Source organism: Mus caroli, chromosome 5 (assembly GCF_900094665.2).
Source record: "Mus caroli chromosome 5, CAROLI_EIJ_v1.1, whole genome shotgun sequence".
Lineage (NCBI taxonomy): Eukaryota > Metazoa > Chordata > Mammalia > Rodentia > Muridae > Mus > Mus caroli.
The window spans coordinates 95,722,543-95,749,743 of NC_034574.1; the positions used below are offsets into that span (position 1 = coordinate 95,722,543).

Consider the following 27,201-nt stretch of genomic DNA (forward strand, 5'->3'; position numbering starts at 1 on the left):
CCAAATGCTGGGATTAAAGGCATGCGCCACCACTGCCAGGCTGAGCCAACTCTGCCAAAGAGTGCTATGATATCACTTTAACACAGAAGTAGTGTTCCATTGACAGCAGTGACAGAATAATTGTGTGAACAGGGAAAGTAGTTAGCAATACATTTAGCCAGAGAGGTAATGGATCTCCACAATGAAATAATGAGGAAAGAAGGTTTTAGAGACAGAAAGATAGTACCTGTTCATGGATCAGGAGACTTAACAGAAATGTCCATGCTTCTAAAGTCAGGCACAAATTCAATGAAAACCCATTCAGTTTCTTCATAGAACCAAACAGAAGCCAATTCTAACATTTATACTGAGCCACCAAACAACAGCAAAGCCTTGCCTCTCAACAGCTGTCTTAGACAAAGTAGAAGGTTTACACTCCCTGGCTTCAGATCAAGCCCATAGTTATCAAAAGAGAAAGGCATTAACTGGCAAAATTGGATATTCAAGTATGGAGGGGAATGAAAGCAAATCCTCACATCTAACCAGCTACAAAAATGATCACAGATTACACTAAAGACTTAAATCTAGTACTGTAATTTGTAAAACTACAAGAAGAAAACACAGGGAACCACTTCAGGACATCAGAAGAGAAATTTTTTTTTTCTGTTTAAGATATCTAAATATTTAAGATATTTAAAAAGAGAACTGAATTACCAATAGATATCTGTAAAAAGGCTCAACATCATTAGTCATCAGGAGAATGCAAAGCAAATCCACAATGAGCTATTACTTCAAGCCAGTAATGGTTGTATCAAAAGTCCAGAAGAGGACAAGTGGGTGCTGGCCAAAATGGAGGGAAAGAGTAACCCTTGCACAGATTGGTGTGGCTATTACTTCACGCAGACAGTGTGATAGCCCTGTGTTTTCTCAAGAAGTTAAAAATAAAACCACCATATGCTGTATCAATCATATATGTTCATATACATATACATACATGCATGTATATATGTATATGTGTGTATATCTATATATGTATATATGTATACATGTATATATCCCAAAGAAATTATTAGCATGTTAGCCTGCCCCTGTTCATTGTAATACCTTATACCATAGTGAAACCTCCAAGGTTTCTTCAACTAGTTAATAAGAAAAGTGTGTTACATATAGAAAGAAATGCAGGAATGCTGTTCAGCTATAAAGCATGAAATCCTGCCCTTTGCAAAAAGATGGATGAAATTGGAAATAATTATGTTAAGTGAAACAAAACCACACAGACAATCCAATATCACACGCTATCACTCATGTGTGAAATGCAGAAATGCTGCTTTCTTAGGCCTCAAGAGTAAGCGGTGGGTACCAGACACTGAGAAGACTGAACAGGAGGAAGTGATGGAGAGGCTAATGAACCACACTGAGTTATGGCCGGGATGGGCAAGAGTCTGCTAGGGCAGCCAGTGTAGGTGGCCATCACGTAGGACAGAAACAGAATGAGCTGGGTACAAGCCTGGTGGCACACACCTTTAATTCCAGCGCTTGGGAGGGAGAGGCAGGTGATCTCTGAGATGAAGGACTGCTTGGTCTACAGGGTGAGTCCCAAGGAAAGAAAAGAAAAAAACAACAATAAAAACAAAACAAAAACAAAAATAAAACACACAAAAAAATCCACAAGCAAAACTGAGGAAAGAATTTCATATTTTCATCATAAAAGCATGACAAATGTTTAAGAGAATGTACACACTTTATTTAAACATTGAATAGTGTATGCATGTATTAAAATATACAAGGCCCTTAAGTATGCATTTTTTACATGTTTTTCAGTTCAATATTAATTTTAAAAAAATCTTTTGATGACTTTAACATCCAAGGAGCAAGCCAGATCCTATCTCTCCATTTCCTATAGTTATTACTGGTAATTCTTGATCCCATGGTAGTTATAACTCATTCCTTCTTGTGGTCAATGCCAGTTTTCGCTGCCACCGAGTGTCGGTTATCTTCTCTTGATTTCTGTGCCTGATCCTTCTCCACTTCCAACTCCTTAGACAAGCCATTAAAAAGAAAAAAAAAAAGGAAGCAGTTAACTGAGACATCCAGCTAGAATTCTTTTCAAGAAGAAAAACATATTCAGAAGAGCTTCCCAACTCTTCCCAGGCTGCAGTATAGGACAGGACCACCCTGCTGTAGGGAAGTAGGAGAAGCATTTTATTTCCTGCCTTCTAAAGTAGAAATGTCAAGAGAAAACAGGCATGTGAATGGCTGCTGAATTATTAAATACTGTTTGCCACACCATTATCCATGAACTGCTTGCTCTAAATTCTACAAAGGAGGCTCCATCACCCCCCGGTCACCTGCTGCTATCTCTACTGCCCCCGGAAAATGCCACTTCCTGCTTTTCTAAAACGAGTAGGTGAACTCCATTTGTGCTAGGTTTGATACCACGGATAGAATTTCTTCGTGCGTTGGCGCCATTTCTACCCGGGCTAAGAATACACTCCTCAACCGCAAGATGTTTCATCACTTGGAATGTGATGATTCTGCACTATGAATCCGCAAATAAATGATATAACAGATGGGAGCAAAGCCAGCTGTCGTTATCATCAGATCTTTGAGTTAATGGCTGCTGAATCAGGCTTCTTGGGCCTTGCACAAGTTCCACGTGTAACATTTGCTTTTCTTCTCCCTTTATGAAACTCAGGAGCTTTCAGCTTCCTTTTTATCCAAGCCTAGACTATCCCAGGAAGGGGTAGCAGAAGGAAAGCCCAGGGATCTATTGGATGAGTGTGTGTGTGGTGAATTTGGTTGTACATCAGCGGGAAAGAGCAAACATCGGACATGCGCCAAAGTTCCAACCCGGGCCCTTTACAATGTGTTTGAAAAGAAAACAGCAATGAATGAGTAGGAAAAAAAAATTCTTTTTTCTGTAATCTCTTCTTCTTCCAGGTATTTTTGGACAGAAACTGGAAGACACCGTCCGGTATGAGAAGAGGTACGGGAACCGGCTGGCGCCCATGCTGGTGGAGCAGTGTGTGGACTTCATCCGACAGCGGGGGCTGAAGGAAGAAGGCCTCTTCCGGCTGCCGGGCCAGGCAAACCTGGTCAAGGAGCTCCAGGATGCGTTCGACTGTGGAGAGAAGCCCTCCTTCGACAGGTATGTTGGACAGGCCACAGCTTGACTGACCACCCTTCATGAGACACTCAGCCTGGGCAAAGGGCTGCCTGCCGTGGGCTGTCTGATGACTGACGTGGTAGATATGCAGAGAGTAGATTATTAGATTTGGCAGCACAATTTGGACTTAATTTTACTGAGTAATGGAGGAAAGTTTGTAGCAATTTCCACGTTCGTCCCAGCCATTTGCTTTGCTTCATCTTAAAGCGATTACCCAGTCTTGGCCTCCATAGTAGAATTCAAATCATATTAACCTTTTATTTGGGGGAAATAAATATCTTATATATCTTTTAGAAAGTTTTTGCTTTTCAGTGAAATGAAGATACAGGCATTGGTGATGTAGTTTAAATTACTTTAACAATAGTATTATATTTAAAAATAAACATTCCTCTGTCTTAGTCTGGGACTTATTCATAAAGTCACAAGGAGTACAATATTGTGAAATTTGAAAAATAGTAAAACTTCCAGACATGAAACTATTAAGTATCCCTGAGATCCCTTCATTGTTGGTATTTTGTTGAGGATCCCTGAGAGCCTTTATTGTTGATATTTTGTTGAGGATCCTGGACAGCCTCATTGTTGATACTTTGTGAATGGTCTTCTTCTTTCACTTTAAAACTTAATAGACAAATAATCACTTATCTCACTGTCATTATGTGACAGAAACATTTACATTCTGAAAGTAGGAGTATGCCCCTTTATCCTAGCATATTTGAAGACAGAATTTCCTCAGTAGTACTGTCTTGGTTAGGGTTGTACTGCTGTGAACAGACACCATGACCAAGGCAACTTTTATAAGGATAACATTTAATTGGGGCTGGTTTACAGATTCAGAGGTTCACTCCATTATCATCAAGGCAGGAACATGGCAGCATCTGGGCAGACACCATGCAGGAGGAGCTGAGAGCTCTACATCTTCATCTGAAGGCTGCTAGTGGAAGACTTACTTCCAGGCACTTAGAATGAGGATCTTAAAGCCACACCCACAGGGACACACCTACTACAACAGGGACACACCTAGCACCACTCCATTGGCCAAGCATATTCAAACCATCACAAGTGCCTTCTATAATCACCCCAAAACCTCACACTAGTGTGACTAGACTCAGCTCCACAGGACAGACAGGAGTAGAGACGCCACATCCTGTGGAGAAAGAAGCATCATTGAGAGTGTGTTCACACCAAGAATACAGACATGCTCACTTCATCGTCCTGCTAGCAAAGCTACACATGTATTGGGGTATAAACTCTAATATCAGCAAGAGTGCACTTTGTTATAGCCCTCCTGAAACTGATTGAACTAAGATTTTTTAAATGAGTTTTTTTTTTAAAGATTTATTTCTAATTATGTATATACGTGTGTGTCTGTGTAAGAGACTATAAACACGTGAGTTCAGGTACATGTCAAGTCCAAAAGAACATGGAGTCAAGTTACAGGCAGTTATGAGCCATTCAATATGGGTGCTGGAAACTACACCTCAGAGTTCTGCAAAGGCAGGTTATGCTCTTAAGCTACCAACTTCTATACATAATTGCTTATTATCGATTTTTATAATAGTAAACCTATCCCCCAAGAGATGATTAATGAAACAATGGTTCATTTGATACAATAAAATATTATATAGATCTTGAAATTTAGAGGAATGATAGTTTTATGCTCACACACTTTAATAAGTTTCTCTTGTTACAACAATGTCTGAGACAACCAACTTCAAAGGAAGGCTGATCTGGCTCTCACCCTTTAGATGTGTCATGTTGAGGTTTGATCTTTTTTCTGTGTGTTGCAATGCTAAATAGTCCCCCCAACCGCCAAGGCCTGGTTGCCTCCAGGGACTAGAAAATCCCCAAGTAGACCCAATATGTGACTTTGTCCCTCCAAGATTTCCCTCATTGACGAATAAAGATGCCTACAGCTTCTAGCTGGGCAGAATAGAGATAGGTAGGATTTGGGGGTTCTTGGGCTTGGGGTCTGAGGAGAACCATGAGGCAGATGGGAGAGAGAGAGACTGTCGAGAGAACAGAAGATGCCATGGGGTAAATATTTTCAAAGCATGGCAATAAGGGCTGGCCAATTGGAGTTAGCAGGAGCCCACATAGAATATAGCAAGTTATACCTAGGGTAACTGATAGGAAGTAGGCATAATAGCATAGAGGGTAGATATCTGTCCAGTTCCAGTGCTGATTAAGGCTTATTATTAATATAAAAGGTGTGTTGTCTTTTATCTGGGAACTGAATGGTCAAAGACAGGGTAGAACCCCCTGGACTAAGAATAAACACTTTCTACATCTGTGTCAATTTGTGACAGGCTGGTGTTTCATAAGCCTGAGATAGGAAGCATTTGGTGATGGAGATGCAGGGTGGAGCACAGCTGTCCATATATGGCTAAGGCTGACAGACAGACAGACACATACATGCACACACACAGAGAGAGAGAAATATATATAGAGAAACAGAGACATAAGAGAAAGAAAGAGAGAGAGGGGAGGGAGAGAGAGAGAGAGAGAAAGAAGAAGAAGAAGAAGAAGAAGAAGAAGAAGAAGAAGAAGAAGAAGAAGAACAAGAAGAAGAAGAAGAAGAAGAAGAAGAAGAAGAGGAGGAAGAGGAAGAGGAAGAAAGAGGAAGAGGAAGAGGAGGAGGAGGAGGGGGGGGGGCAGTGAGCTGAGTTTCTCTGTCCCTTTCACAGGCACAGTCCCAATGTTGAGATTTCCCACTTAATCCTACTATCCTAAGTTTCCACAGCCTCCAAATAATAACAAGCCAGGGCATTTGGAGGTGTGTGTCTCCAGGTCCAAAAAAATGCACATGATAACACATGAAAGAATAAATCGAGATGACGTATTTGATTGAAATCCTCCCTTTGAACAAGGGTTTTATACATAACTTATAAAACTTTGCATGTGCCCTTTGAGAGAGAACTATTAACTGTGAAGATAAATAAATGATTTCAAAACTACCAGAGGACAAGACTAACCATGTGCTGTGTCTAGGATGGTCTGTGTCTTCCTCTGTATCCTGAAGATGAGCAGCAGCTACTTAGAGAGCAATAGCCACACCATAAAAGTAGCAACTCGGCTGGAGGAAGTCTACAGCGTTAGCATTGAATTACTAAGGAATCTGACATAGTAGAAGAAACAACTCCCTCTGCAATGGACTTCATAAGAAAATAATAATATCTTATGTCCCTTTCTAATGTTTTATATGGACTTTACACCTATGTGCCAATAAGATTATAGGAAAATTCTTGAAAATCATACACCCATGACGGAAGGGTTAATATTACTCATCACTCTGATGGGGTTTAGCGTCACCATGGAAACAAAGCTCTGGACATGTGGATGAGGAATGAGTTTATAGATTAGGTTAAATGGGGCAGGAAGAAGACTTACCCAAGTGTGGATGGAGCCATTCCCCTGGCCAGGGATCCCAGCCTAAAAGACAAGGAGAGAGCAAGCTGCTTCCTGACAATGAATGTGGACAGAAAGTGAGTCACCACTTCATGTTCCTGCCCTGTGCCACCCTGTTTATGATAGACTACCCTCCAACTGTGAGCCAAAGGCTGCATCCTCCAACTGTGAGCCAGAACAAGTCCTTCCTCTAGTTCACATTGTTGGGTATTTTCTTGCAGCCAAATATCTAATGCCATGGGCTTTTGTCCCTTAGTTCTTGCTCTAAATCCTTGCTAACATGGAAGATGGGAGGGACATTCTATATAATCTAGGGCACACCTGTAAGAATGGATGTGCCCTAAAGCAAGTGGTCTCAAACTAAGTTCTCACCAACTACTGGCTTATAGTGAAAACCTATATAGCCTTTATATAAAAACAATCTTATGCAAAATGTATTTATTATTATATGAAGCACACCATGTGTACACAAACTGAAAAAAATTTAAGACTCAGTTTGTATTGCCAAGAGGATCTGTGTATTGTGAAGTCTTTAGAAGTTTTAGCCAGGACTTTCAAAGCCACACATGATGTTTTGGGTTCAATTTTGTTGTATACTTTTGCTCACATGGTACCGTGATGGGTGGCTTACAGTATCCTCAGCTACATGACACAACATGATGAACTTGGTGGTGGGGGTGAGTTGTTAAAACACTAGTGTCTCAGATTCTTTTTTTGGGCAATGCTTGTCAGAGTTATCCTATCTCTAGTTAATGTGCTATTAGTTGTGATTTAGTGTAGCTGTGGTACATGGGAGCTTTAATAAATAAAGTCAGATGCCTACGGTGGTCAGGCCAGAGTCATTAATGGCTGGTGGAATGGCATGCCTGCTCCTGTATGCTTGGGGCTTCTCCCTTTAGCCAGTGCTGGGACTCCTCTCATGACAGCTTAGGTCTTGTGTAAACTACAAGGACTAGGCCCATAATTAGGCAGAGTACTATCCACTGGCCATTATTAGGCAAAAACACATCAAGGCCTACTCAGATTAAAAAGGTATTGAAAGAAAAATGAATTACCTCTTAATAAACTCATAGAAATGTAGATGTGGGATCAATTATCTACAGTCACCTTGGGAGACAATGTGAAACATTTATTCATTTACCAGGTATCTCTATATGCCTTCTGTCTTAAAAACTGTCTTAGGTGGAAACAGCCAGATGGACAGACAGCCAGGATCCATTCTCTTCTGGAGTTTTTTTTTTTTTTTTTCTAGTGGTGGAAAACGATCAATACATAACAAACACGAATATGCTTAGAAATGGTGATCAGGGTGTAGTAGTTCATGTAGACAAAGATTTATGGATGCAGCCAATTTTAGAAAGAGGTGAGGAATCCCTAAACCTGTGCTCTGGACAGGAAATAACAAGGGCAACATGTGTGTGGCCAAACGTGGTTGTGAGCTGCCTTGCTAGGGGAACAGAGTCCCGAGAGTGCCAGAAGGATGTCACTTATAGATAGAGAATATTTTCCAGGTTGAACGTTCTGCCTCATTGACCCCTTAAGTTAACTGGTTGGATCTGGTATTTTACATATAGAAGTCTCTACAGATTGCAATAAGAGGTGAAGAGACTTGTCTGGGAACATAATAATTTAAAGTTAATCTATACCAGTTTTCTCCCCAGAAAATGATAATAGGGTAAGGGTGTGTGTGCTTGTATGTGGGCTTGTGTTTGAAAACCTTTCTCATTAATGTATCCGGCAAATAAGAGAGTGAAATGAAAACTGCAGAAACTTAACCTGTGTTCATCAGGGTTCTCTAAAGGAACAGCAGGCTGAGCTCCAGGTAGTCTGCAATGGCTGTCCCACACTTGAGAAACAGGATCTTGTAGTTGTTCAGTTATTGAGGCTGGGTGACACTGACAGCCTGAAGAATTCCTGGAGAGCTGCCGGCCTTCAGTCTACATCGGAATCCTGAAGAAGTAGGTTGCTGCTCAGATCAGTGAAGAACTGCCGCAGCAACAGAGTAGATGGGCTCACCTGCAATACTGAAGACAAGCAAGCAAAGTTCCCCTCTATCTCCTTTTAGTTGGGCTTCCACCAGGAGTTGCTCAGGTTTGGGTGTGGTGCTTGCTGCTTCAAACAATCCAGTTGACGAAGTCCCTCATTAGACGGCATGGCAGCTCAGAGTTTAGCTGTTTCCAGATTCAGTCAAGTTGTTGACCAAGATTCGCCATCATGGTGGGGTATTAAATTAATATCTTTAAAAAACTAAACAAAGAAATGTCTTCCCCTGGTTATTCTAATTATTGTTACTCTTAATAGTTAATAGGATTTAGTTTTCACCTTGTTCAGTAAAGATATATTTGCTAAAAACTGGAAAGAAAGTCTGAAAGTTACTCTTCCCCTGTAATCTCTCTTCATTATACTAAAACTCTACTATTAAACATTTGATTTTTTAAGGTAGCTTTTCTGGGACTGGAGAGATGGCTTAGTGGTTAAGACCACTGACTGCTCTTCCAGAGGTCCTAAGTTCAATTTCCAGCAACCACATTGTGGCTCACAACCATCTGTAATGAGATCTGACGCCCTCTTCTGGTATGTCTGAAGATAGCTACAGTGTACACATATATATTAAATAGATAGATAGATAGATAGATAGATAGATAGATAGATAGATAGATAGACAAATAAATAAATACATAAATATATTTTTAAAAAAGGGTAGCTTTTCTAATGATAGTTAAAACACTAACATTCCAACAGCATGAAATGTTATCAAATTTCAATTTAAATGCAGTTAAAGTTATATTTATCTAATAACATTTTGCATAAGATTTAGACTATCAAAGAATAAAAGAGAGATTAATATTTTAAAATTCAATAATCCAATGATCTCTTGGTACAGCTAGCATATAGCTTCAGCAGACACTTAGACTTACAAATACGGATCATCAGGATTTAGATACGCACAGTACTGCAATCACGGTTTTTGAAACGTTGTAACACAGCACTGTGAACCCTTTGGTTTGTCACTACGCGATTTTTAAAGCATAATCTCAACAACTACACAGCAATCCCTTATCTCAGTCAGGCGGATTCTTTAGCCCAAGGTGTTTTCTGTGCGGGATGTACACTGATCTTATGCTGGAGGTTTCTGTCCTCATGACGGTACTGGGGCTTATGAAGCTATGGATCTGTTTGGAATCTGCAAGATGATATTTCACCCTCTAGTGAGAAGTGCTCTGGCAAGGACAGGCAAAAGAGACATGATTTTTAAATTTTCTGTTGCTTTTAAAAGACATTTAAAACATGGACTGTTTGGATTGAGAGGGGCGAAAAGGAGATGCGACGACTTTTATAAGAACCACATCTCCGGTGTTTGCTTTGCATCTAAAGCTACCTTTGTGATTCTGTTCATTGGCATTTTTTTGTATGCTGGAACCAAACTCAAGGCTTTGAGCATGCTATGCATGCAAGCTCTCTTACCCCGAGCCTCAGCCAAACTCTTTTTCCATTTCTAAAGTTCAGGTTTGAGACTGGCATTCATGTGTGGCATTGTGTTTCTATAGTTGTGACGTATTCCTATGGCCTCTTAGACAAAAGTAAATTTTGAGATAAAGGGTCTTCTCACTGACCTGAAAAAACAAACAAACAAACAAAAAAAACAACTGGTATTTGATGAGTGGCCCCTGGCACTTAAAAACTGCAAACAAACAAATAGCTGTCATAGTTTCTCAGCACTCTTGTTCTCTTGCTCCTCAGGAATGATAACAAACCAATATGTCACATTCTGTATTAAACTCCCCTACCACTTAAAAGCAACAGAAACAAAGAGGTGCAAAACCAAATTAGAGGCCTGTTGTTGTTTCCAAAGCTCTCCAGATGGTGACAGCTGTAAGGGGACATTCTGGAAGTGCCAGAGGTGGGGACAAGGGTTAGTTAGACAGTGTGGGGCTCACCGCCCTACCATTCATTGCTCAGCAGTGAAACAGCTGCACATGTGCAACACTGCTCAAGACAGGGCAGAGGTTGCCTGCAGCTGGGGGTGTTACACATCTGTCCAAGGGTCCAGCAAGGCAGCTGCTGTCCTGGGTATGCCAGCCATTTACCCACATACTCTGTTCAGGATTCCCTCATCCTTCCTTCCCCTCTCCTCTCTTCGTTCTTGTTGGTTTTAATTGTTTTGGTTAAGAGGAAAAGGGACAAGGAGAGAAAGACTATACCTCAGCAGGATCTTTTAAAATCCAAATGTTAGAAGACAGCAGAGAGACAATTTTAAAACCGAATCCCCTGGAAAGCAGTAGAGAGCTCTTGGCTTCACTGCTCTGAGTTATAAAATATGATCTTAAAAGTCGAGGGCCGTGCAGATGGAGAAGCAGTTTCCAGATACCATTTTTTTTCACAAGAATAATTTGCAAGTATATATTTAGATTCACTTTCCTAATACAAACATTGAGGGGTGCCCAGGACTCTGCATTTTAAATAACTCTTTCAGGTGATTTTTTTTTCCGGTGTATAGTCCTAAAACCATTTTTTTCAGTTGTATAGTCTTAAAGCCATAACCTGGCAAATGCTAGCTTGAACATCGGCTGCAAGAGTGTAGGAAATATCTCTGATCATGAGGAGCACAATGGTATGCCTTAGTTTGTTTTAAAGACGTTGAGGGAAATTGGCATCTCCAGGAACTGTGCACTGTTTCTGCCCAGGTTAAATGTGAAATATGAGTTATTTTTTGATGTGCAGAGCTGCTGTGGAAATACATAGTTATCTATGCTCTGATGGGCCTGGATTAGGAGGATGGCACAGAAGAGACCCAAAAAGCACATTTCTGCTTCGTTCCCAGGGAAGACTCAAACGCTCCAGTTCAGTAGCAAAATCCACCATTAGGAAGCCTTTGTATCGAGTGTGAATCAAAGGTCTGGGGTGGGGTTTGACGAGGGTGGGGTTTGGCGAGGGAAGTGGAGTAGACAAGGGTACCTGGAGGGAATATGGATAAGGAAAAGTAAGAACACTCCTTGGTTGGCCACAGCAAGCCCTGTATGTGCACATAGAAAACTGACTGCCTAGTATCAGCACTGAAGGACACCAGATCCTTGAATCAAGTCAGACCAGCCCTCTGAGTCCTGCATAGATGGCTGCTTAGCTCTGGTGACTCTTGGCGTGCCTCTCTCTTATGTCATTTTATGTCACACCATTTATAGGCGCGATGGTGTGACAAGATATTATAAGCATTGACTCTGAGTGCTTCTACATTTCGCGATTCACATGCCATCATGATCTTAGTATTCATTTTATTTTATTTTGCTTTGAGACATGTGTGTCATGTGTGTGGGGGGGGCGGCGGGGCGTACCTATGGTGGCCAGAAGAACCTGGGGCTGAGGTTGCAAGCACTTGTTGCTTTGCTGCCCAATGTGGGTGCTGGGAACCAAACTCTGAGAGAACATCAAGTGCTCTTAACTGATGAGGCAGCTCAACCCCTGATTTTAAACATGCCTGTGTAACACCCCGACCAAGAACATCGCTACTTTTCTTTAAACACTATGGATTTTGTGCAGACTTTTTGAGTGGGAAGCTTTTGTTTCTTTTTTGTTTTTCATTGTAACCTGTTCCCACTCCCATGGGTATGAAGTCAGTGTGCTGACTAAAGGACCCTGTCATTTAGCCAGGCCCTGGCTACAGCTGCTCCAAAGACTTAGCCCCTGTGCAGTTCCATTTAATTGATAGTATGGAGATGGGGGTGAGAGAATGACGAAGCCTAATGTTCCTCCGTGCAAGCTGACGTCAGTGTCTTTTCTTGTGACGTGTGGCATTACTTGGATGAGCCCACATTCTGGGGAAACAACCTGCCATTTGAACACTAGTTATGTCACCCAGGGTTCCGTGAAGCCCTCTTACGAACGAACATTAGCAAGGTCTGGAAAATTACCGGGCTTTAAGCGGAACCGTCCTCTGCGGTACAAACATGAGTGGGTGTGCTCACTGGATGTATTTTGTGGCACAGGTTGTAACTACACACACATCTGGTTTCTTTGTGCTATGATCCCTTGCTGTGTGTTCAGTGCCCCTCTGGGCCCATGGTGGGACCAAAAGCTTCACTTTCCTTTGGGTTCATCTTTGCAGAGTTGGCTTGCTTCTGCTAATGTCCATCGGGGCTGTGAATAAAAATGCCTAAAGAAGTTTTTGAGGCTTTGGCCTATTTATCTGTTTATGCTTCCCTACCTAAAAGGACATGGTATAGGAGTTCAGGCTCTGATGACAAAGAAACTGAAGCCCCTGCCCACTATCCACTGTCCACGCTAATGTTGAGGGCTACCCACTTGCTTCTCAAAGCATCTAGTTTCCTCATATATAATGGAAACAAACCTCACAGGATGTTGTGTTCAGTCATTTCAAAACAACACAGGACTGGGGATGGGGTCAATGGCAGAGCACTTGCCTGGTATCCCCTCCCTCGGGAAAACCCACAGAACCAAGCACATACTGAGAGTAGATTAATCCTTGGCTGGTAGCAGGCACTTATTACTACCATTACAGCCAACCTCTACCTGGTTCCACTGTTTGTAGGGCCACAATAAGGATAATGATAGATTGGCCAGTTATGTATTGAGAAAATGTCATATACTCATAGCTGTGGGAGGCAGTGTTTTCAATCCAGGAGAATCTGGTTTCTGTTTTAAAGTCACCATGGCAATTCCTACAGAAAGACATACAGAACCTATACAGTTTTTTATGTTCTGACAGTGTGTGTTTTACGTTCGTAATTCAGATTCCAACGTTTTAAATGAAAGTTCATGCCATAATACATTTCTAAAATAAATTTATTTAGTCAGATATTTTATGAATTTTAAAGATAATTTATTTTAAAAATAAAATTAGAAAGGTTTGATAAATTTGCATGGCTATATATGAGAATATTTTATCACCCTAGTAAGTTCTCATATGTCCGTTTCCTGCTTCTCCGGCCCCCACCCTGATTCCTTCCCAGAGCGACAACTAACCAACTAATTAAATTCCTTTCTCTATGTTTTCTCTCCTCAGGAAAGTTCATATGGCTGTAATTATTTAATACTCTCTTATATCTAGCTTCTTTTATTATCACATCATGTTTTACTTTTGTCTTTGGTATAGCAAACACCAATGGTGTGTACATTTTTTTTCTTTAAAAATTTCTTTTTAATTATATATGTGCACGTGTGTTTGTGTACGTGTGTGAGAGAGGATGTATTATGAGTGTGTGAGTTTGTATGTGTGTGTGCATGTAAGTGAGTGTGTGTATGTGTATTTGTGTGAGAGAGGATGTATTATGTGTGTTTGTGTGTGTGTATGTGTGTGTGTGTGTGTGTGTGTGTGTGTATGTATGATAGCCTGGAATAACTGTGTAAGAGATTATCAATTTTTTTAATGTGGTTTACATAACAAGGAAGAAATCTATGATGCACAAGCTTTTGCATGTAATTTTAGACATGGAGAGAAGAAAGCAGTGTGGCAATTAAGCTGTGCACACACACTCGTATGCTTAAACGATAGCTATGCACACACACATTTATTTTCCCAGTCTGGGTGTGGAAGTCCAAGGTCAGTGGTGGGGCACAGCTGACCTTAAGGGGTACCCCTCTGTCCAGTTTGCAGGTGAAGTCTTCTTTCTGTGCCATTGTACAGTTCTCCCTCAGCACATCCACTGTGGAGGAAGGTGACTAGCTCCTGACAGATGAAAGACCCACCCTCGTGGTGACTTTTCACCTATCCCTAAAGACATCTCCACAGCCCCAACTACAAATACCTTCATGCTAGGCACCATGACATCCCATGTCTGGCTGTCGGGAGAGGATTGTTCAGGTCATGATGTAGTTCTCTGCCTCACAACCAGTGAACCAGGAGAACTGAATCAGAACAAGTTATACTCAGTCTAGTCTGGACTTTGCCTACAGGGGAAAGACTCCTTTAATTTCTGTGTAGAATTCATGGTGACACTTGTATGGCTTTGCAATAAGCGATGTGACTAGATTTGGGTTTCACTGTCAAAGACAGCCACCAGTTTTGACATGTAATAAAAAATACTTGTGAAAAATGGCAAACTTTTACAAATAGATGCATGGCTTGGTTTGAAGCAGCCCATTTTCTAGGACTGGTTTCCCTGTGTCTCGCTGAACTGGGGCAGAACAAAGCAATTCTACAATGTGACAGTCTAGATAGAGACACTGGCTGTGTGTGTTGCTGCTGGATGTCTTCAGTCTCGTTTGGGTCTTCTTGTGGTCTGTTGGATATGACGTTATTATTTCTTAATTTCAAGGGTATTTTAGGTCCTTCTGTTGTGTTTCTTGCAGATGAGCTCTCAATACCTGGAATATCATCCTGTGCTGCTACCTTGGGAACTCATCTTGTTGGGTTAAAAAAGGGATTGATTATACTGCATTCTGCACATAGTATCCAGACTGAAGAAATTCTCTTGTCTAATTCTGAGGCTTAAACCTTACAAGATTTTGTCTGTGTAGGATTTAACTTGTAATTATGGTGGCATTTGAATATATGAATGTGTGTGTGTGCTGTTGCATGCAGATGCAGATTTCTTAGGAAAAAAAGACTAGGGTTTAGAGGCTGAACAAGAAGGATTCCTATTGTATCATGGTTCCTATGACTGTTTAATATTTTGCACAGAATATAAACAGGGCAAGATGTCTCCAGGAAGTCTAGAGAGCACCCTTAAAATCACACACCTGCCATGTCAGCTAGAATGCACAGAGAACATTCTGAGCAGAACATGAGGAGGCTTGGTCAGAAGTGTTGGTGATGTCCACTTGGGGACAGAAGCCCACAGGGGACAAAAGGGTCTGTGCTACTGATCTCTGTTCTTTCTAGCCCACAGCGTGAGGCAGTGAACACCACACGTTCAGGAACCATTCAAAGAGCAAATGACCCCATGATTAATGAAGGATGACCCACAAGAATCTATGAAAGTCCAGTCACAGAAAGCCTGAGGGAGTGAGCTCTTGAAGTACTTCATGCAGTAAGGTCAGACTGGGAAGCGAAACCCATGTAGGACTGTGGATATGAGACAGATGTACAGGTCAGCCATGGAGACTGTCCACAGCTTCTCCTGTTCTCACAGCTCTTCCACCAGGGTCTTTGAACCATCAATGTCTGCTTTCCTGCTTTCCCTAGAGATATTGGATATGACTAATTATTTTAATTCCTGCATGGATTCTACCACTGAGAAACACATTGGCAAACGATTTGATGCTCCCACCGAACAGTTTGACTCTGAGGTAGCTCGGCTCGGAGCCAGTAACTAGGAAGAATTTCTGTCTGTACAGGGGACTTAAGGAGCCATATTGTCTCAGAACCTCCTCCCTGCCCTGCAGTGAAGGTGGGGTGTGTACAGATGTCCCTGTTGTCAGTTAAGCGGGGGAAGTTTAGTGTCTTGTTATAGATTTTTGTATGACAAGTCCTCTCACTTCACTTTGGGGAGCACTGAGATGTACATTCAGGTATGCTGCAGAGTTGGCACAGGACATTGATATTTAATTGGTTGCACATATTAAAGTAAATGTTAGGAGCAGCAGGAGATTTTTTTCATTGAGAGAGTTGAGGCTGGAGAGTCAGTACAGTACAGAGGTACAGAGGATTTTTTTAAAAGATTTATTTATTATTATATCTAAGTACACTGTAGCTGTCTTCAGATGCATCAGAAGAGGGCATCAGATCTCATTACGGATGATTGTGAGCCACCATGTGGTTGCTGGGATTTGAACTCAGGACCTTCGGAAGAGCAGTCAGTGATCTTAACCGCTGAGACATCTCTCCAGCCCCTGGATTTTTTTTTTAACACAGTATTCAGAGAAGCCCCAGCCTCCCACTGCTGTAGGTAGCCAGGTAGCGGTGGCAGAGTAACTGAGAGCTTCGTGAGTTAAATCAGAGCAAAGCACGCTGGAACCTGTCCACATGAGACTGTGTTCTCCTATTCTGTGGCAGAGGAGAAGTCCAAACCAAGGATGCTCAAAAGATGCAGAAGCCTCTGTGTCTACAAAGTGTCTGGAGTCTAAGAAGGCCACACAACAGTTTTGTACTTTAAGGTTTAGGCTTTAAACAAAAGGTTTAACAACCTGTCACTGACTGAATGAAGAGCAAATTTACCTGGCCATTTTTGTCTTCATCATTCCTGTATAACAAGTGCCATGCATATGTGCCATCATACCCGATAGTTATCTGTAGTCTCACTCAGAGAAGGCATCAAATATTGATCCTGATCCACTCCAGCCTCCTTACTCGCAGCTCAAATATGTCTACTCCCTGGGGCGTTCACAACTGAGGAACTGTACAATCTGCTGGTAGAACCATCCTGCAGCTTCTAATCCTGCATCTTACTTTGCGCTTGCGCCATCTACTGTTCAAACGTTCTCAATGCTTCCAGCTCCACCTATTTACTTGCATCCTTCATAACTGCATGTTTCTTAACAGCTGAAAACTATCTAATGGTGCAAATATAGCACATCTTCCTCATCTATTCCTAAGCTGAACATCTAGGCTGTTTCCATTCCCTGGGTATTGTGAGTAGAACAGCAAGAACTTGGCTGAGCAACTCTCTCTGTAGTGTGATAGAGAGTCCTCTGGGTCTATCCCCTAGTGCGGTATCGCCAGATCACGTGGTAAACCTCTTTCTAGTTCTGTTAAGATCCTCCACACTGGTTTCTGTAGTGTCTGTGCCAGTTTGCACTCCCACGAGCAGTGAGTAAGTGGGTCCTCTCCCAGCATCCTTACCTACCTGTGTTTGTCATCAATTTTTATTATCATGGCTATTCTGGTTGCAGTATCTGCTGTGTATCTGCATATGACGAGAAGGCTAGAATAAAGCCTCTTTCTTAAGCCCCAAAGTCTTTGATATAAAACACAATATGGAGGAGACAGGCAGGAAGGATGAAATCAACCCACGGTTTAAACACCGAGAACCTGGTGGCCCATTGTCCTGTCTCCTATGGTTTGGTAAAGACACGGCATACACACCATCTTCGGAATAAGAGAATGATCACTAGGCAGGACATCCTAGTGCCCGTGTTCCATGTTCTCCAGCGGAGTCAACCAGGGGGTTAGCCTTCAGCACAGCCTGAGAGTGAGGTGCAAACTTTGGCATCCTTTAGCATCCACATCCTTCAGAGTGGCTTGCTTCCGCTCCTCCTGTATCACAGGGATGAAGTAACTTTTAAAACTACTTCCTTCTCCTCCCTCCTTTATACAGATGCAGATATAAACATTGCATCATTACACTGCACATTACATTACCCTGATGCATGTGACAAGCATCAGTCTTGTCCCCATTGCCATCTGTCTGCCTGGAATAATGGGAAACGTGAGACAAGAACAACAAAATGTATGTTAACGTTCCTGCAGATTATCCTGCCACTCCGGTATCCAGTTGAAGACAAATTATGAAAAATATGTAAAATATGTTCCATATTAAGTGTTCATAGCATTTCCCATCCTAGGGGCTTGGAGAGCCCACGATATTTTATAATACTAGACAAGCAACTCTGCAGAATCAATTACATTCAAAATAAGCTGTGCTTAAAAAGTTAGTTAGTGCATGCTAAGTTCCAGATATCTGCCACCAATTGACTTGTCTCCCCCAAAATAAGTTCAGCCTTTGGAAAGATGAAGCAAGAAACCAGAAATAATATCTGCATCCACACTTACACACACTTGATGTTTTGTCTAAGTTATGTACACTTTATTCACAATCTGATGTATTCTTACTGTTTTCCATAACTGGTGCATTTTTTTTTCTTGTCAGCGACACAAGTTAGAAAAATGTCTGACCTTTTAAATGTTTTCAAGCCAAACTGAAGGCTTGGCGTCCTTCCGTGTCCCTCTCCTGACTCCTGTGGTAGCATCTACTGGACATCATGGAAGTGTGTGCTTCCTGAAAACTCGATCAGCTGACCCAATTGCCAGCTTTGTCGCAATTCTCTTAGGTAGACATATGGTGAAAAGATAAATAGCATCATGAGAACTCGTGCCCAAAGAATGTCTCCGAACTTCTGTCCCTGCAGCAACACCGACGTCCACACTGTGGCATCCCTGCTAAAATTGTATCTCCGAGAACTTCCAGAGCCCGTCGTTCCTTACGCAAAGTATGAAGACTTTTTGTCCTGCGCCACGCTGCTCAGTAAGGAGGAAGAAGCAGTAAGTCAATACTGCGCCTGTGTAAACACGTGACTGGGGCTGTGGGTGTGGCTTATTGTCTGCAGTTTGAAAGCTTCCTTTCCCAGTCCTCAAATTGCTTTATCTTGTGCTATGTGTTGACATCGCATCGGATCTTCATGTACAGCCACACTCCTGAATTTGACTCTTTCTAATTAAAGATGAAGATAGAGTTGAATGAATACACTCTCCTTTCCATTCCCTAATGGCTGATGGCACTGTTGTCTCGGGCCTTCTAATCCAGGAAGGGCTGATGCCTGTTTCCTAGGTACCCCATCTTCCCATAAATGACATAAAAGATGGCCTGTGTACCAACTGGTACCTCTGCTTGTTTTGCTAAAACACTTTTTTTTTGAGAAATTGAGATATAATTGTTAAAATTACATATTGCAGTATCTTTTAGTATATTCTCTGAGTTGTGCAAGCATAACCAAAATCTAACATTAGAGTACTCACATCTTTATTATCCTGTAGCAAACTTCATCCCTTATTATCTTCCATTTCTCCTCCTGGCACTTAAAACTTCTGATCTATTTTCTTACCTCACAGACTTACCCATTCTAGACACTTCCACTTCAGTGTTCAGTGTATTCTTTGTTTTGTGATCCCATCTTCTATCTGCTCCTTAGTTCATTTATGCACAACATATATCAGTATTTTGTTTCCTATAATTCCAAATTATATTCCATCGTCATCCATCCACCAGGCAAGGGAGAATCATTTACTTCCGTTATCTGGCTGTTGGATGATGCTCCTGTGAATATCCATGTACCCACCGAGTTTGCCTAGACATATTTTACAGGGATCTTGTTTACTTATCTGGAAGGTAGACTAGCTGGGCTACTAACCTCTATATTAGGAGCCCATGTGATGTTCAAATCTTACCAGCAGATAGTGCTGTTCCCAGCTTCACATACCACATTCATGTACCACAGGCTCGCCCACAGGAGAGGCCACCTGACTGTCTTCTTATCTGCTGTTTCATGATTTTTGTGTTTTCTCTGGAGAACTACCTAGTCACATCACACTACATTTTACTTGCATTCCAGACATCCTAATCCCTAAAGGCCTTGATTCCAGGGCTCCCTGAGGAGAGCTAAGCCTGTGGGGTTTGTATCTTTTACATAAAAATTTGTATTACTTGCATAACCTATGTATAATGTATATTTTAGGTCAGCTCTAGATATGTATAGAAACTAGTACAACACAGGGGATTACAAATAGTAATTTAAGGACTGTTTAGGAAATGTTCAATACAGAAGTAGCTTTTCGTAGTAGTTTTAATCTATAGCTGGTTGAATCTTCAGGTCTAGAAGGCAACTATAATTGTCTTATTATTATTGGTGAGTTGTAAGTACAGTTTAGACACAAACCATTTGCAAATGGTTTCTTCCATTCCATATGTTACCTCTTCACTTTCCAGACACTGTATTTTATCCAAAAAAAATTTGTTTCCGCAATTGTTGTAGAGTTTCAGTGGAATCTCACTGACCCGTTTTCCTTCTTCTGCCATTGTAGAAGCTTTTGTTTGCAAAAGAGCACACAGATTTGCTCTACATTTAGTTCCAAGGCTTTGCCTCAGTGCTCAGGTTGAGATCTGCAAGCTGTTAGGAGTCCGTTCTTGCCTATCACACGAGGAAGGGGCAAGTCATTCTTCTGCACACAGACATCCAATCATCTCCGCCATGTTTGTTGGAAAGTGTGTTCTTTCAAAGTGTAACCCCCTTTGTACTACAAGAGAATACTTGTGTAGCTGTGACATAGACCATCTGTCTAGTGAAACCTAAAATATACCTTACCACGTAAAGGAAGGATAAGTCAGACCCCATTATCAATTGACTTTTCCATGTCCTTTATATGTTAGAGCACACTTTACAATCATCAAAACCAAAGAAATTATTCTTTGTGAAATTCCTTGAATCAGCCCTCCCAATTTTTCTCTTCCTGAATGATCTAATGTAGACAAGTCCAGTGCAGAGGTATTTGCCAGCAGGCATGTATCTCTCTAGATCTGAACATGTTCAATTGTGAAGGATGGTCACTACATCAATGCTGTTTTTTGGGTTTTGTTTGTTTGTTTGTTTTACAGATAACTTAATTGCAAATGAAGCTATTGTCTGTTTTCAAGTCAACCAAAAACCAAGTTTTTAAAGTTCAAATAGCTTCACTTTAAAAATTGCTTCCAAAATAGTAGCTTCGGATTGCACAAGAGCTCTGAGGACTGTGTCTCTAGGCAGCCGGTTTATTGTGCAGTGACCACATGGCATCTCTGAATGATATGGTCTATTGGGCCACTATCTTTCACTAAAATGTCATCATGGGATATGTGACCGGACTTATAGAACTACTTAAAGTATCTGTGCATCTTTGGGAATGTGTCCAAACTGCTGGTTGTGATAGTGGAACATTTGCAGGGCAGGATCGTTCACTGATACAGTATATTAAGTAATATACTGAACAGTATGAACAGTATATTAAGTAATATACTGAACAGTATATTAAAATAACTGCAGCAGCAGCAGAGCCCATGTGGCTATTTCTGACTCACTCTAATTCCAAGACTAACACACGAAACATAACATGTATTTGTCTCTTCTTGTTTGTTTCTCAGGGTGTTAAGGAGCTAATGAAACAAGTGAAGAGTTTGCCTGTGGTTAATTACAACCTTCTGAAGTACATTTGCAGGTAAGAATTTTCCTAAATTCAATGCCAAGGCAGACAGCATTATATTCAGTTTGATGGTAATTTACAGGTGGCAATGAACTACACAACCTAAGCTATGTTGGTCTCACAGAAAATTAGCAAGTTCGACAAGGTCATCTCAGAGTTCCTAAGCACTAAAAATGTCTGATTTTGTGACTTTAAAATGCCCCTTGTTTCCACACATTAAAAATGTATTGCTCTAAGCAGTCAAACTTTCATCCAAGTTGTTCAGGAAAGATTCCTAAAAGAGCCACGTGTGGGCTGAGGGATCCAGCTTGGGAACATGGATTCTGTCATGGACTATTTTCTTCTACACCTTCATGCAATTTCTCTACCTTTTTGGGAGTAAAACGCACTGGAAAAGAGCTACTCCTCACAGCTACTCTGAGGTTTAGGATCCTGGGCACTGTGGCATTCACAGAAGACTTACGTAAGTAGGAGTTTCCAAACCTCCATCACACCCCTTTGTAGAGATTGCTGTGTTCAGAAACAGGTAGGACCGCCAACTACACACCTTCCAAATGCAGGGGATGTTTTAACCAACATATGTAAAAGCAAGGAAGGCTTTCGTCCAAGAATTTCAAATACATTCCAGGCATTGTGTTAGGCAAGAGAAGGTCTACGTCCTCCTCAAGGAAAAGGGGAAAATAGAGGCTTGTGTGAGTCTACCACAAGTCTCTACACAATAAAAATTCTTCTCCTCAAACACTTAGGTGGACTTTTTTAAGCTTTGTTTTTCTAAATTATTTTGTGTACACATGAATGCCCTCTATGTATATGTGTGCCAGATAACAGCAGAAACCAGAGGACAGTGGATAGCCTGGGGCTGGAAGAGTTGTGAGTCACCCAATGTGGATGCTACAAACAGAACCGTTTTCCTACTAAAATTGCCCCAAGAATGAGTTATTTTATGCTATTTATTCTTTAACACATAATAAAGTGAGACATATGTGCTTGCAGTTTTTCACCAATAGACTTGACATGTTAGTTCCCATAACATTTGAACTTAGACTTTAATAGACTATAATAGGAGCTCATAAATTTCCCATGAAGACCGTGATTCCTCTTGTGTGGAGTCGTGGATTTTACCAGATGACCTTGTATACCACCATGCTCTCTCTGAATGTGTGTATAAAGTTAATAACCAGGGTGTTGGAAGAATGCTAGTCACCTTTTAATTTCTGTAACAGAATATCCAAGCTAATCAACTTTTAAGAACAAAGGACTGATTAGTGTCCATCCAGAGCTTCCGAGGGTCAGTCCATTTGTGATTAGTCCTGTCGCTTTGAGCCTGTGGTGAGGCAGGGGAGCAAGGAAGGAACGTGTATAACAGCATTTGTCTAGTGGCCAGGGTTGTTTTAAACAGTCAAGTATCTTTTATTGGAAGGCTATGTGCTGCCTTGTTTATTGCGTTTTGAATCACCCTGTTCTTTTTCAGTTAGGACAATGCCCAGGGCGTTTATTGTTTCCTTACAAGTGTCTTTGAAATCAGCTCCAGCTCAGAGAACAAGGACTGAGGATTTTCTCTTGCTTTGTCTTCCTTTTACAATATCTATGTGTCTGCGTATCTGTATATCTACGTTTCTATGTATTCATCTATCGGTCTGTCTGTCTGTCTATATCTGACTGTTTCTTTTCTTACATAGTGACTTTTTGTATTGTTTGAGAATCGATTACAAATTACATGCACATTGTTTGATGAAGTCCAGTGCCCCCAGTTCTCTTCCCTCTAATTTCTTCCCTATGCCTTCTCAATTTTATGCTCCCTCTCCCCCTCCCCCTCCTCCCCTCTCTCTCCACTGTTGTCCATTAGGGACTGAGTCTCAATATCTCCTTCAGGGACACCTCCCTGATGACTGTGACTAGGCTTCCTCTTTGAAGGTTCCACCACTTCACAACAATATATCACATGAAGCTTTGAGCGATACTCATGTAAACCACAACAGACGGGAACACATACTCTTGACTATCAAAATCTATAATAGCATTCAAACTCACGTAATTGACAATGGAGACAAAACTCTAGCAGGCTGGAACAGGTCTTTGATGCTTCAATCAATCATTTGCACTGTAATTTCTGTACATTCCAGCGGGAGATGTTTGAATTTCCATATAGTGTTGTCTTCATTGAACATATTTCAGTTCATACATTCCCCAATGATCCATTTTATTCCATTACGAAATGGATTTTCACTGTTTCGATTGTAATCTCGCCACCACCAGGTTCCTGGATGAAGTGCAGTCCTATTCAGGAGTTAACAAGATGAGCGCACAGAACTTGGCAACTGTCTTTGGTCCTAACATCCTGCGCCCAAAGGTGGAAGATCCTTTGACCATCATGGAGGGTAAGTGGATGCTTACCTTGGATCCTCACCAGCAAGAGAATCAGCTACCTCTGTTCTTAAATGAGAATGTATTTTCATTGAAGCAAGCTAAGGAAAGAAGTAAGATCATAGTTTCTCCATTAATTTACTTGGATTATTTATTTAACTGCAAAATAATTTCCTTTGAGATGAGAGAGTGTTCTTCATATTGCTCAACATAAAATTGTAAAATGATTCCACGTTAGTGTAAACATAATTGGAGGTAGGGTCTACACCCTTTTTGTCATTTCTGTGCCTGCTCTAGCCTGGTTTAGCTACTGAATATATGACATGGCAGAGACCTAATAAATTTATTAACAAGCTGCAGGCACTAAGCTAGGCAGATGCTCATCCGCTCTAACCCTTATGGCTGCCGGTTTCACAGTCATGTGGTCCTTTCTTGCAATCTGAGTCTTGCCCTGGCTCATGCGGATTCTCACGTGACTTCCCTGAGGATGTTTCATGGTGAATCCTCCTGGTCCTCTTCTCCTTCTCCTTTCATGACTTTGTTACTTGGGAGCTTCAGACAAGGATTGAAAGTCCCACCCTATTCTCTTCTGCCCAGCTATAGGCTGAATCAGTCCTTTACTAACCAATCAGAGGTGGTGAAAAAGAAAGACACAGCACTGAGAAAGGAGATGCTCCAAATATCAAAATGCCAACCTTCAAACTGTGACCAGATCTCTGGGCATATCCATCAGCATCTCAATACACAGTGCAGAAAACCATCCCCCAAAACATTAGCCCTCAGTCACAAAGAAATTTGCACAGATCAGTAGATCACCTGATAATTAGGAGATAGAAGAACTCGAAAAGTGTTCCTTTTGCAGGCCAGGGTTATCACCAGAGAATTCAAAATGTTATTTTCAGTTAATAAGTATTTATTAGTTTAGAGAAATGTAATGATTTCAAGTGGTAAATAAATTTAATTTTTTACATGGCCACGCTACTTACCTGAGGGTTGAAACCTAAAGAAGTTTTTACTATTCAGATTACAAAACCTTTCCCATCACTTTCTGTAATAAATCTACCTCCATTTAATTCTATCACTCTTCAATGATTGGGTGACTTTTCTCTTTTACTTCTGGGTACTATTACTATTTTCTAAAAATGATTAAAATTGAACATTACAGAAACTAATAGGCAACTTGGAAGAAAAAAATGATAACTAGTTTTAGTTTTACTCAGATTTTATTTAATCTTAATGGAAATATTAACCTCCAAGTATGATATTCTTCCCTTTTTGAAAGTTTGAAGATATTCATTCTGTATTTTGAGTGGGAGAGACAAGCCATCGAGTATGTGCCTATCATGTAAGCTTAACTTCTCTTTTCTGATATTGAGAGAAGGACAAGCTAGCATCATGATTTTGATAAAGGATAATTCAGAGAAATTAACTACATCTAAAAAGAATTTAGCCGACATAAAAGTGTGATATTTCTGCAGCAAAAAGAAGTTTAAAAATGCTTTAGTTCATTGTCTTTAATGTTTAACACACATGTATCATGTAAGAGTTATGGAATGAAAGCCCACGAACACGCCCCCCCCCTCGCTGCACTGTGGCATGATGATGGTTGCATGACAGCCTGGTCACTGCCCAGTGGATTTCCTCATAGCTGGTCTTCCTGCATTTCCCATGTTCCTTTGCCCTTGATATTTTCTACACATTAGGGCAAGATCAAATTCCTCTTTGTGAGACTGAAGGTTGTCCTGTGTTCTTAAGGATCTCTGCTGTAGCTGCGTCTATCTCTACCTGTTTGTTTACCACGGTGCCTAAAATATTGGTCCACCGAAAGATGAAATGGTGATATGGCTTTATATTTTTCATTTCCTTATTTTGTCAAGATATGCGATATAATGCGTATCCTCTCAGTTGTCTTAAGTACCCATCTCAGAAGGACTGCGTGATCTCACACTGCTGTGTAGCCATGAGACATCTACAGGGTTCGGTTTATCATGCAGAGCTGAGACACTGTGCCTATCAACCATTAATCCTCATGTGCTTCTGCACAGGTCCCTGGAAATGACCATTTTACTGTCTGTCACTATGACTCTGCTTATTCTAGGTACCTCGTTGTATTAGTTAGATTTTAGCTCTATGGTAAAATATCTGTGTTAAAAAAATATCTGAGTTCAAAGCTTAAGATAGAATTTCATAAAAATTATATGGTGTCTCCTTGTCTCCATCTGCCAATAAGAAATCTGACAGTAAATGAGAATATACATTTCTGTAAATAAAAAGATATATTTCAATATATAAGCTCATGACTATGTAAGTGGCTTTTAAGAAGATTGTTCTTTGAAAGTTTCACACAGTGTATCTTTATCATATTGTTTTCCATCTCCCAACTCCTCCCAGAGCCTCCTTCCTACCAACCCACCCAGCTTCATGTTCTTTCTCTCTCTTATAAACAAACCAAAAAGAAAAGAAAAATGCTTAATACACAAAGTCTTTTAGAAGTTTCTAATGTGTTGGTGTTAGCCACATGATGTCCCATGAAAAGCTCATGAATGGGCAGCTTCCCTGGTTGAATAGGTCACTAGATTATTGAATCTCTGGTTGGGTTTAGATGCATGGACAGCCAGTTGCATCATCAATTTTTTTCCTAGCTTCTGGTCTCTGTATTTTATTTTTTGAGCAGAGTATAATTGCGATAAATACACTAACCAAATAACATATAACTGACTGTTTCCTGTCTGGTAAGCTAACTGACATCCCCCAACCTGGCTGAGTATAAATGATATGAAATTCTTTTGAGACTATTGCCGTTTTCCATTACTAAATATATCATTATCAACAATGACAGAAAATTATAGATAGCACACAGGGTTGCTTAGTACTTCTAGTTATCAAGCAATAATGAGATAGCACTACAAAGTATAAAATAAATGTTCAACGTGGAAAGTCTTTATTGGTTAGGACCATTTTTGAATATTTAGGCAAGTTTTACAAACCTGAATATGCCCATGTGCCATAGGGCCCAGGAGAAAAGTATGCTAAGTATATACCCAAGGGAAAAAGGAAAATATGTTCATAAGATTTGTAATCAAATGTCTCTACTGATTCTGTTTGTAACATTGCAAACATATAGACAGAGAAAGTTGCCATAAAATAGTGAATAGACAGTGGTGGTGCACATCAATAAACCCAGCACCCAAGAGGTGGAAGCAGAGCGATACCAACTCCTAAGTAAGCCTGGACTACATTGCCAGATCCTCATTTACATCAACCTTCCAACGCTCAGGGAACATCAATGAGTAGGATACAGAAAATGTAATAGGTAGAGGTTATACAAGCTTGCAATCCCACCAACAATGGAGGAGTGTTCCTCTTTCCCCACATCCTCACCAGCATCTGCTGTCACCTGAATTTTTGATCTTAGCCATTCTGACTGGTGTGAGGTGGAATCTCA

The 27,201-nt window shown here is 40.8% G+C and overlaps 1 protein-coding gene across 6 annotated transcripts in view; it reads left to right on the plus strand.

The window, feature by feature from the left end:
* The window catches only part of Arhgap24 (Rho GTPase activating protein 24), a 400,247-nt gene that overhangs the window by 359,357 nt on the left and 13,689 nt on the right, over positions 1-27,201 (plus strand). For all 6 annotated transcript variants that reach the window (XM_029477119.1, XM_021162468.2, XM_021162469.2 and 3 more), the window contains 4 exons: positions 2,920-3,127; positions 18,572-18,704; positions 21,334-21,407; positions 23,649-23,770. In XM_029477119.1, the coding sequence (XP_029332979.1) occupies positions 2,920-3,127; positions 18,572-18,704; positions 21,334-21,407; positions 23,649-23,770 (537 nt within the window). The remainder of the gene's footprint in view (positions 1-2,919; positions 3,128-18,571; positions 18,705-21,333; positions 21,408-23,648; positions 23,771-27,201) is intronic.